The 12,791-nt window shown below is 35.8% G+C and overlaps 1 protein-coding gene across 4 annotated transcripts in view; it reads right to left on the bottom strand.

Moving 5' to 3' along the window:
* Nucleotides 1-12,791, bottom strand: part of clcn3 (chloride channel 3) — a 46,809-nt gene that overhangs the window by 9,546 nt on the left and 24,472 nt on the right. For all 4 annotated transcript variants that reach the window (XM_016497218.1, XM_016497219.1, XM_016497217.1 and 1 more), the window contains exons 5-12: nucleotides 11,817-11,939; nucleotides 10,276-10,482; nucleotides 10,097-10,177; nucleotides 8,962-9,214; nucleotides 6,913-7,205; nucleotides 3,747-3,933; nucleotides 1,678-2,076; nucleotides 260-476 (exon numbers count right to left, since the gene is read on the bottom strand). In XM_016497218.1, coding sequence (XP_016352704.1) covers nucleotides 260-476; nucleotides 1,678-2,076; nucleotides 3,747-3,933; nucleotides 6,913-7,205; nucleotides 8,962-9,214; nucleotides 10,097-10,177; nucleotides 10,276-10,482; nucleotides 11,817-11,939 — 1,760 coding nt within the window. The remainder of the gene's footprint in view (nucleotides 1-259; nucleotides 477-1,677; nucleotides 2,077-3,746; nucleotides 3,934-6,912; nucleotides 7,206-8,961; nucleotides 9,215-10,096; nucleotides 10,178-10,275; nucleotides 10,483-11,816; nucleotides 11,940-12,791) is intronic.

The following is a 12,791-nucleotide window of genomic DNA, read 5'->3' as shown; positions in this document are numbered from 1 at the left end:
AGTGAGTGTGTGTGTGTGTGTGTGTGTGTGTGAGAGTGAGTGTGAGTGTGTGTGTGTGTGTGTGTGTGAGTGTGTGTCTGTGTGAGAGAGTGTGTGTCTGTGTGTGTTTCGTCAGTGGTTTAGCAGGAGACTAGCAGCTGAGAGGCATGTGAATCCTCAGACGCGTGACGCCTCGACTGAAGCTCATCAGCAGATGTGTGAGTGTGTGTGTCTGCCGATGGGACGCTCGTTAGTTCAAACACACTCGGCGGACACTCACCCGTTGTGCGTCACGAGGCACTGGCGCAGGCCGAGCTTGCGGAAGATGTCCACCACGATCTCCATGGGCGTGTGGTCGGTGACGGTGAAGGGGCTCATGTCCAGGATGCTGCGCAGCTTCAGCGGCCGCGGGCTGTCGGCCGGGAGGGTCGGGGCATGCTGGGTAAAATACACCCACGAGTTCAGCATTATTCCCTCCTGCTTACGCCGGGCGTTTTCTGAAGAGACGAGAAACAAAAGAATATCTTTCAGTCGTTTTAGCAGTCTATTTGTGGACAGAGAAACTCTGATGTGTGTTTCTACAGCAAGATGATAAAATATAATTTATTAGGATTTCATGAAAACATCTCCGGGTGACATTTTACATCATATACAGAAGAGAAAAAAACATATTTTGCAAAAATAAAGATTATTTTCAATTATTTTCAAAGCAATTCTTATTTAAAATGCATATTATGATGGTACAAAGAGAGATTCTTTTAACATTTTAAATTACACCATAAAGATTCCTATTCAAAGGTTTTGGGTCTTTAATAGTCATCTTTAATAGTTATTTTATTTTATTTTTGATTGGCCCTAAAATGTAAAATAAATAAATAAATGAAATAAATCTGTAAAATGTAAAAAATACAAATAAATAAAATTAAGAGATTTTTTTTCTTTACCATTTAAAGCCATTAAATAAAAAAATGGTCATAATAATTTTGTGTTTTTTAACACATTTTGTGGTATTGGTGGTCTATTATGGCTGATGTGGACAACGGTACTTTTTAAAATTAAATTAAATTTTGAAATAAAATAATTTTATTCAGCAAAGATGATGAATTGATCAAAAGTGACAGTAAATGCATTTATAAATGTTAAAAAAGACTCCTATTTCAAATTAACTTTCTGTTCATCAAAGAACCCTGAATAAAAATGTTTCACGGTTTGCACAAAAATATGAAGCAGCACAACTGTTTTCAACATTGATATTAATAAATGTTTCTTAAGCAGCAAACCAGCATAACAGAATGATTTCTGGAGGATCATGTGACACTGAAGACTGGAGTAATGATGCTGAAAATACAGATTTGATCACAGCAATAAATTACATTTTACAATATATTCACAAAGAAAACAGTAATTTTAAATTCTAATAATATTTCAAAATATTACTGTATTTTATCTAGATTTTTAATCAAATAAATGCAGCCTCGGTGAGCAGAAGAGACTTAACATGCATTTAGAAAATGTAATTCATGCCAATTTTTATAATACTTCTTTTCACAATGATCATGATATTTTTGTGTTACAGCAATTTGGCAGAAAATACTGAAAAAGTGTTCTTAAAACAGCCTTCATTTACGTCAACATAATTTTGCATGTAGTCAGAAAAGAACCGTGAGAATCAAGCCGACAGAAACGAAGTTCTCTCACCTATAGCGATGGTTATATCCCTGCGCAGCGCGAAGCCCACCAGTCTCTGCGACTCTTTGGAGACGATGACGGGGAAGCCGTTGCAGCTGGTTTGGGATATGATGTTCTGCAGCTCGGCGAGCGTCATGTCGTCCTGCGTCAGCACGGCCAGCGGCGGGTCATTACGCCGCGGACGCATCACTTCCCGCGCCAGCGTGGTGTGCGTGAACTCTTCCTTGGCGTCCAGGAAGGGGTATCCGTTCAGACGGATGTGGGCTTCGTAGATCCCCTCCCTCCCGAAAGCGTCGCCAACCCATTTGCTGGTCATCACCGCCGCCATGAGAGGAACGATGTACTCCAGCCCGCCGGTCAGCTCGAACACAATGACCACCAGAGACACCGTCATGCGCGTCACGCCGCCTACACAAACACCACAGCACACGATATTAGAGAGTCTGCAGTAGGGATGGCTGATATCTTATCGTTTGCGATATACTGGTAAAAATTCTCCCCACGATGAGAATGACTAAGTCTTCCCGCGATAATAACGATAAAGCCTAGCTGTTGACATACAGTATGTGACCCTGGACCACAAAACCAGTCATAAGGGTCCATCTTTTTTTAAAATTGAGATTCTCTGGAATAAAGAAAATCTCGGAGAAAATCTGGAATCTAAGAGTGCAAAAAAAAAAAATCGAAATATTGAGAAATTAGCCTTTAAAGTTGTCCAAATTAAGTTCTTAGCAATGCATGTTACTTAAAAATTAAGTTTGGATATATTTATGGTAGGAAATTTACAAAAATATCTTCATGGAACATGATCTTTACTTAATATCCTAATGATTTTTGGCATAAAAGAAAAATCGATAATTTTGACCCATACAATGTATTGTTGGCTATTGCTACAAATATACCCCAGCGACTTAAGACTGCTTTTGTGCTGCAGGGTCACATATTTCTGTGTGCGACCGTGCGGAGCGTCAGACGTGAAATTGAGGAGTATATCATCACTAAACGAGGAGCTCCTTCTGGAACCGGTTTGTTCAGGGCTGTATAGTGAAACAACAATCAATCTGTCTGAGCCTTGAATAAATGTACTACAGTAGCATGTGATTGAGTCTGTTTACAAACCTGTTGTCCAACAAAGATGTCATTTATTGACATGCTTTTTCTCCAAATTAACTTCATAACATTAGTCGAGTGTTTGAAATAACTTTGTGATCAGATGTGGTTTCATATCACAGAATGAGTCACAAATCATACTATTTTATAGTATAATATACAGTGATAAAGGCTATGTCGATTAGCATTGCATTATAGATATACTTTATCCTTATGAAAATACCCAAGATTTGCTTGAAGAACACATATATCGTCACAATCGTATGTTTATTGTCTTCATGTTTCCTCAGTTAAAATTTCTCTATCTGCGTTTTATTCAGTGATAACTGGATACCTTCTTCCATATTAGGGATTTCCTGGAGCTTCACTTGTCAGTGCAATTACTTCTGCAAGGCATATGTGGCGTTTCTGCGCAAGGGCGCCCTCTGGCTTCCAGTATGAATTAAACAGTCTTTACATTACATGTGCACCCAGTAATGCTCATTCTGTCACCGATGGAGTTTTGGTTCCTCTGGCTTGCTTAGTTGGGGACACTTAATATCCAGCGATATTGTCGACTTGATTGCACAGATAATATTTAAACTGAACTGAGCTGGATGAAGAAATAACTGAATTCAATGATGAACTGCCTTTAACTGAAAATTGAGTGTTTACAATTGTCCTTTTGCATTATTGACACGTTATTTTCCTATTTAATACTGTAAAGCTGCTTTGACACAATCTGTATTGTTAGAAGCGCTATATATACATAGAGGTGACTTGACTAGGGTAAAAAGAGGAAAGATAATAATTTTCTCTAAAGAAACAGGATTTTTTTTTGTCTCTTAGTGGATGCATAAGATTCCCTGAATTATCGTCATTGATATTGTTCTCTCAACAAATACCGGAAATTATCGTGATATATTTTTAAGCCCATATCGCCCATCCCTAGTCCGCAGAGAAAGCTGAAAGCATGCATGCGTACGCACCCAGACAGGCGGCGGCGCCCACCATGGCATAGAGTCCCGGTGTGATGCAGTCGGCGCCCACCTCACACCACTCTCTGAACAGGAACCAGTCGTGATGATAATACGCCAGCTGCTCCACAGCGATTCCCACGATACGCCCCGCGATCGCCCCGATGGCCATACTGGGGATGAACAGACCCGACGGCACCTGACCACAGCAAACACACAAGACCAATCTTCAACACATCACTGGAAACATAACACTGGCACTTTGGGTAGTATTAGTAACAACCACTCAAATTAGCTTTGCAACTTTAGGACAAACTGGGAAAAAGCCTTCTGAATTATTTTTTTTTTTTTGTAAAGTTGTTGTTTTTTTAAGTGGATACATACAATGTTTAACTATAATTGGTGTGACTTTATGATAATATCTGTTAAAACCACAAATAAAACATAAAATAGACACTTAAATAAAAAATTAAACTAATTATGGCAGTGAAAATAAAATAAAATAATCTGTTAAAAACACATCATATAAAGCTGGCATTTGTTTGACCATTCATTATGACCATAAAATTCAAATAAATAAAAGAAATCTGAAACCTTTATTTATTTATTTTTTTTAAATACGCTTTTTAAATTGTATGGCCATATATGGCTAAATAAATAAATCTGTAAAAAATACAAATAAAATAAATACTTTTTTTTATTTTACGGCCATAATTTAAAATAAAACAAATAAATAATATACATAAATCTGTAATCTGTAAAAAAACAACAACAACATAAATACACTTTTTTAACATTTTACGACCATAAAATTTGAACACAAAATAAATCAGTAATCTATAAATAAAATAAGAGACTTTTTAAAATTCACAGCCATAAAATTTAAGCAAAATACATCTGTAATGTGTTAAACACACAAAAAGCGAGATACTTTCTTTTTTATAGCTATACATTTCCAAAAAGTCGCTATTTAATGCAAATTTACAAAAATTAATGAATGTGAAAGTGTATTAGGGATGTGCATCTCCATGACTGAGGCCGATACGATACGCATCTCGATGCATAGCCAACGATACGATACATAAAAGATACATATGAAGCAGCTACCAATGCGATACGATTCACCCGTTACGATGCAGTGCGGTCCGATTTCAATTCGATTCGATTCAACACAATGCGATTCGATGCAATATGTAGGTTTAAAATTCTACAAAAGGCACATTTAATGTCCAACAACGAATATTTTAGCAAAATGCATATTTGACTCAGAATTATTGCGCTCCGTCTGTTTAGTGTGCATGCGTGCAGCAGCGCTCGTTCACTCGCGTGCCTCGCCCACTCCTGACAGCAAAATGGATATGTTTGCATGACTTTCTGACATTTACAGATGGAAAAATATACCTGTGACATGTCAGTTATACACTGAGGAAAACACAACGTCTCAAATGCATTAAACAGCACAGATATATTCGCCGTTTGTCATGGTGGATCGATTTGATCCATGATCGACATTAAGGTCTGCTTAAGAATAAGCGTGCAAAAATTTGTGAGATTGTGTGAATTTAATTTGTCGTTAATGGAACCGCTTTAGCAATGATACGATTGATTTGTTAGGTTATTTCAAGTCAGATTTTGGACTTTAATCCCCGCTTTTCCTCGGGTCTCTGTAGTGTTGTTGTGATGCATCATACTCACGCGCAGCTGTGATGAGAGAACGCGCTTGAGAAACAGTTTAGAGAGGAGAAATCAATCTACATATAAAATATTGGTCACAGATTATTGGTCACTTTCTAAATAATAAAAGTATAGCGCATCCACTAGTAATTATATATAAATGAATTGGGTTTTACCGATGCAAATATGTTAGAAACGATGCATCGTGATACAAATGCAACTTGTAGCCGATGCACACTTTTTAAACCGATGCATCGCATCGTTAACTTTTTCTGCCGATGCACCGAGCGAATCGAGGAATCTTCCCATCCCTAGTGTGTATTAATGCAACATAGAAGACGTCCACGTTTTTTCTGCAAAGTTTCTGTCAAAACAACAAATGTTCAACAAGAAGATCATGCAGAACCATGTACATGGGCATGAAACGCCCTAAATATACATTTGTTTTGTGTTGTGTGTACTTCAAATAAATAAGTGTTTGATTAGTTTTGGTTTGAAATGCTGTGGTATTGAAAATAGTAGGGATGTAACGATTCTTCTCACAAATTTTATTTTATTTTTTTAACAAAATGAGATTGAAGACATTCAGTAAATGAGGTGTCCTTTTATTAAGCTGTTGCTGCACGTTTCTTTGTGAAATTGAAATATAACTAAACTAAATTGAAATTTTAAAACAAACCCCAAATCAAAGAAGTCACACAAATAAAATAAATCTCTCCGTATAAACAAACTAAGGCTTTGTCTGTGCTCTCTCCATTTAAAATGAGAGGCAACCACTGCTTTTTAATCATCATCCAAACAAAGATGCAGCAAACATGCAGCATGAGCAGTTTTTAATCTAAATTAGAGACTGTATCCATTACAATAGTCCACCCTGCTGGTAATAAAGGCATGAACAAGTTTCGCCAAGTCTTGACTGGAAACAAAACATTTAATTCTTGCAATGTTTTTGAGGTGATAGTATGCTGATTTTGTTACTGCTTTGACATGACTGCTGAAACTAAGGTCTGTCTCCAGAATCACACCAACATTCCTGACTTGATTTTTAGTTGTTTGACCAAGGTATGCATTCACCTTGAGAACTTCATCTTCTATTTTTCTTTAGGCTTGATGACTTCAGCTTTTTCCTTGTTTAACTGAAGAAAGTTCTGGCACATCCAACTCTCTTTCTGACAGAGACAGATCTAGATTTAGTGGTAGCAGAGATCAATATATCAAAGAAAATACAGAAGTGATCAGATAGTGCTACGTCCTTAATAACAATGGATGAAATGTTTAGACCCCTACTGATGAGTAACTCTAAAGTATGTCCACGATTGTGTGTAGGTTCATGCACATGCTAAATAAGGTCAAAAGTGTGCTTGTTCTGTAAACATTTGTGAATGTTGCTGCTATTATAGCAGGGACCCGACACATATCAAGAATTTAAAAATTTCACTGGCACTGTTTGGAAAAATAGTGATATCACAATAGAGAAGTGCAAACACAAGCACTGTTTTCTGACCTTGAGTCCGAAGGTGAAGATGGTCATTATGATTTTGAAGACGAGCGCCAGGCTGAGCTGCCACATGGCCGAGTAGACGCCGGGGGCGGCGGCGGCGTCCGATCCCGCGGGATACGCCTGACTGCCGTTCATCTGGCTGCGGTACTGGCAGAGCTGAGACGACTCCAGCGGCCCGCAGTCCGTGAACAGCTCTTTGATCAGCTCGCTGGTGTTCTGCCGCGTGTACGGGTTCGGGAACGCCACAATAGCCGTGATGGCAGCGACCGTGATCACCTCCAACACCGGATACTTACCTAAAAATCATGCTCATATAAAATGATCACTATATAAAAAAAACATTGCTTAAAATAAAATGTCAACTAAACAAAATATATATAAAAAAATCTTAAAATTCATTTTTTTTTCATTTTCGTAGTTGAAAATTAAAACTAAAGCTTGATAAAAAATAAATAAATAGAAACACTAACCAAGATTATGATTAACTAAAACCGAAACCATATAAAAAATGCATTACTTAAAAACTTGAATTGGAAAAAAAAAAAAAAAAAGTTGGAAAAAAAAAAAAAAAAAAGGTAGTTACCAAGAGAACATTTCTCATTTTTGTGTAGTTTAAATCCAAATATAAACTAAAATAAATAAACACAACAAAATTACAAAAAAAAAGATTTACGTGAAAACAAAATATAAAAATTGTATTTAATTCAAGATATTAACAAAAATTATTTGTTAAAACATTTGATAAAAACACAAATAAAAGACACTTTTTAAAAAAAAATCTGTAATCTGTTAAAAACAAATAAAATTGTTAAATAAAAGAGAAACTTAAAAAATGTTTTGATAATTTAAATAAAAAAATAAATATGTAATCCATGAAAACACATAACATACATAAAAGATACTCTTTTAAAAAATTGCGTGGCCATTAAATGGAAATAAATAAAATACATAAATCTATAATAAACAAAATAGAGAGACAACAGATAACGGATTTTATTTACATTTTATGGCGATTAAATAAAAAGACCTTTTATTTGTGTTTTTACAAATTTATTTTTTTTTGGTCATAAAATTTAAATAAACTGGCCACTAAATCTTAACAAAACCCTTAATAGTGTATTCTAGTGTTGTCAAAAGTACCAACGTTGGTACTGCAATTTTAAAAACGTCCATTTCCCGCTAACATCTGAGCAGATTCATAAACACTGCTTATTGGCCATAGTGTTCACGCGCTCAACAGATATGACTGTGATTATTATTATTAAATGCAGTACCGACTGGAACACTAACCCCGGGTTTCACAGACAAGGCTTAAGCCTAGTCCCAGACTAAAATGTAAATCTAAACTGTTTCAACTGAAAGAAACTTGCACTGACTGATCTTAAAATATATCAGTGCCTTTGTTTTGTCTCAAGATGCACATCAGTAATGCTTGTTTATAAAAAATGACTTAAATGTCCTAATTGAACTATGGCCTAATCCTGGCTTAGCCTAAGCCCTGTCTGTGAAACCAGGCCTAAGTGTATGAATGTAACTAAAACACTGACACTAATTAGGGCTGCACAATTAATCAAATTTCTAATCGCGATTACAATTATGAAAGCCACAATTACGTAATCGCTCAAAGCGGCAATTAATCGTTCAAAGTCCACTTATGTTATTCTGCACGCTTAACATATGTTTTTTCCTTTCTACATGTTATCTTAAGGGTTTTTCCATTGTTTTAGTTTTAGTATAACATTATAATACCATTCATATTTTTACTTTTTTTATAATTTAAAGAAGAAACCAATCCGATGTATATTTGACATTTGAGGCTTAATACTATAGAAAAGCACTAAAGGTTTTTCAGTTAGAGTGTTTTCAGCTTGTTTATTTTCATATAAAAATACGGCATGCAGTTGCATCAAACAATGGTATAAACATCATTCAATGTAAATTGTGATAATCATAATTAATAATCGCAATTACAATTTCAAGGAAATAATCGACAATTATGATTTCTGTCATAATCGTGCAGCCCTAACACTAATGCCCGCGCCATGTGCGTACCGAAGCGTGTGGACTTGCGGCGGCGGCACCAGGCGATGTTGGCCCGGATGAAGAAGGCTCCCCACAGGCCTCCAAACACCCCCAGCAGGATGAAGGGGAAGAGCTCGAACAGGTACCAGGGCGTGTGGTACTCCACGTAAAACAGCACCAGACGACTGTTTCCGAACGGGTTGATGGAGCGCAGCACGAACGCCGCCACCAGAGCCGCGAAGAACGAGCGCCACAAAGTCTTCAGAGGGAAATAATAGCTCACCTGAGAGAGAGAGAGAGACACACGTATTAATGCATTAATTCAATTCATTAAATAGACAACAATTTTTAATGCACATAAAATGTAAATAAAAAAAATTAATCGGCTACTAAGGGAAAAGGTGGATAGCGGTTGCTGGATAAACAGAAGATTGAACCGCTTTCATTGATTCAACGTGACTAATAAACACAGGACTACGACAATATATGATTCATCTGTGTTCTTATTATAATTTTCATTATGATAAAGTATATAATAATGCAATGCCTTTATCACTGCTTAGAACACTGAAATATGTTGCGTGCCTTATTCTGTGTAAGAAGCCACATCATCTCACAGAAGGATTTATTTTCAAACACTCGACTGACATTATGAAGTGAGTTTGGAGTAAAAATGTTATTAAAGGTCCCCTGAAATGCTAAGAAACACGCAGCGTTACTCTATGTGTTGACGTTGGAGCACACTGCCTTAAAGATAACCTTAAGACTAACATATTGATACTAACACCCAAAAAAACTTTAATTTTGATTTCATGGGGACTTTAAATGTGGTATTTTCACGTGCTTTCAGATGGAGCAGCGTTTACTACACAGAGCCGTAGTTCACTGACAAGCTACGCAAACAGCTTTCATAATCGCAGATCTATTAACTATTATTATTCATTATTGCGTAGCTTGTCAGAGAACTACGGCTCTGTGTAATAAATGAACTACTAATTTATTAGAGATTTACTACTAATCACAGAACCGGCTTTACTGACAATCACATTTGATTAATCGTGCAGTCCTAGTATATTCACATAGAAAACAGTCATTATTATTATTAACAGTTATATTATTAAATTCTAATAATATTTCACAATTTGACAGTATTTTTAATACTGACCTCCTCCAGACTGAACAGAACTCCTCCGATAGGAGCCCCGAAAGCCACAGACACACCAGCAGCCGACGCCGCCGACAAAACCTGCCCGCAGAGACACATAGAGTCACGGACGGATATATTGAAATTGTAGAAGATTTCTGTTTAAGAGAATGAACCTACGTCCACTAATGGTGTCTAACCTCTCTTTTCTTGGCCTCGTTTTTGCTGTATTTGGGGAAAAGGTAGGAAAAGATGTTTCCGCAGCAACAGGCCACGTGGACCAGCGGACCTTCCTTCCCCAGACTGAGGCCCGACGCCACGGCCAGAACCAGAGTGATGGTCTTTATCATCAGCGTCCACTTGCCCAGATACCCGCGGATGATGAAGCCGCTCAGGATAGTTTTGATCTGCAGGACGAAAGAGAGAGAGACAAAGACGTCAGGTGTGATTACAAAACACACATGTTGCACATTATCAATGAGCGATTACCATCATCTGAAATATCATCTGGCACTTTCAACTGAAAATGTGGGTGCCCCGTGATTTTTACTGCATTAGAGGCACAAATCTAATGTTTTTGTTGCTGCTGTTGTGATAACTGTTAATAAAAGAAAACATGAAAGAACTTAACTTATTTTCAACAATTAAAATTACGCATGAATTTCCACAAATGCGCAAAAAAAGAAGAAAAAAAAATCCTTAAAATTGTAATCTGAGAAACAGCATTTTGATGCTTTCTACAGTATAATGGAGGGACAAATAATAGCCAGGGTTATTTTTGTATCAATGAGATACTATTGTCATTTATTTATTTATATATATATATATATATTTAAGCATAAGCTGAGGTAGATTTTTATCACTAAGAACATTTAAACTATAACTGAATGTATTTAAAGAAAGAGCAACTTTGTTTAGTAAACCATTTAAAAAAAAAAAGTTTTTCCCCCTGCTGTACCGAAATCATACCGAACCGTCATATTTGTGTACCGTTACACCCCTAATATATATATATATATATATATATTCTGTTTTCATTTAAATTGAAGTTAAAGTTTTAGTAATTTTGTTATTTTATTACTTTTTTTTTTTTTTAAATATGCCTATGTAGTTTTTTTTTTTATCTTTAAAAAAATTCAGTTTATTTTATTTCAAGTTTATTTTTTTTCTTGATGGTTTTAGCTTTACTTAATAACCCTAATAATTTCCCCTACATTTTTTTTTTTTTTACAAATATTTTGTTGACTACTACTGTCGAGCTGAACCTTTACTGAAATTAAGAAAAATGATCATACAAATACTTTTCTCTAATTCACAGGAAATACACGTTTATCATTAAATGGGTCAAAGACGTTAAGATGTCTGCATCAAAAGAAATTTTAAAAAGTGATTATATGTCCATAAAAGCACATTAAATGTAAGTCAAGTGTCTACTTTTGAGGTTTCAAATACGTTTTTGTAGAATAAAATGTCAAACTAAAATTATGCATGAAGTGCAAATAAAGCATGATCATGTAACGCTTTTGTCTGTCCAGTTCAAGGAAAGACCTTAAAACTCAAAGACAGTTTAAACAGCTATTCATTTAATATAGCATTTGGCAACCTTTTTTAATAATAGTATACAAATGATTAATATGTCAATAATGTCCGACAAGCAAAACTGGTTGCCCAAAAAACCCAATATGAGGTAAAACCTGTTTGAAGAGGATGTCGGATCTATATAGGTGATGTTGAGGATTACCTCAGGTATTCCAGAGCCGCAGGCGTACGGCGCAAACACCTTCACCAGAGACACGGCCAGGAAGGCGAAGGACAGCGCCCAAAACGTGAACATGAAGTAGTTCATTATATAGGAGCCTGGACCCTAGACCACAAAACACCAGAGCCATTAATAACACCATCACCATCCATTCATCAGTGTAAACTAAAGCGTGCATTAGTGTGAGGTCGGCAAGATTTTGGAATGTTTTTGAATGAATGAAGTCTCTTCTGTTCACCAAGGCTGCATTTATTTAATTAAAAATACAGTAAAATTGTGAAATATTATTACAATTTCAAATAACCGATTTCTATGTGAATATATTTTAAAATGCAATTTATTCCCGTGATGAAAAGCTGAATTTTCAGCATCATTCACTCTTCAGTCTTCAGTAACCTTTTACTGAACTGAAAGACAATTCAGGATTTGTCAACCTATTATAGTAGGTTTGTTTTATAATAATATAGAAATGTTAGCCTAGGTTTTACCTGTAACATGTCAGTAATGTCCCACTAGAAAAACTGGTCACCAAAATGAAAGAAATATGAGGTGAAACCTGTTTTAAAGGCAGGGTAGGTGATTCGGTTCAAAAACATTTCTTGTTATGCTGGTTGAAAAGTCTCTTCACATCCTGATAGCAATCATTAAGTTACATGGTCTAAATGTATTTTTATATTATATGAACACAAAATATCTCAGTCCAAGGGCTATGATATGCTGCCTGCTAACGTATATATTTGCATATCTCTGCACAGACATGATATGTCATCATTATGCTATTGCAAACCAGCAAGAATGGAAGGCGTTAATACTGTAATATTATGTGCTTTTTACTGTAATGTTAAAATTACTACAGTTAAAATCTGTAAAATTGTGAAATATTTTTACTATTTAAAATAACTGCTTTCTATTTGAATATATAGTAAAATGTAATTTATTCCTGTGATGCAAAGCTGA

The sequence above is a fragment of the Sinocyclocheilus anshuiensis genome, unplaced genomic scaffold (genome assembly GCF_001515605.1).
Source record: "Sinocyclocheilus anshuiensis isolate Anshui unplaced genomic scaffold, SAMN03320099.WGS_v1.1 scaffold1091, whole genome shotgun sequence".
NCBI classification, from domain to species: Eukaryota; Metazoa; Chordata; class Actinopteri; order Cypriniformes; family Cyprinidae; genus Sinocyclocheilus; species Sinocyclocheilus anshuiensis.
This window is presented reverse-complemented; position numbering and strand designations above follow the sequence as displayed.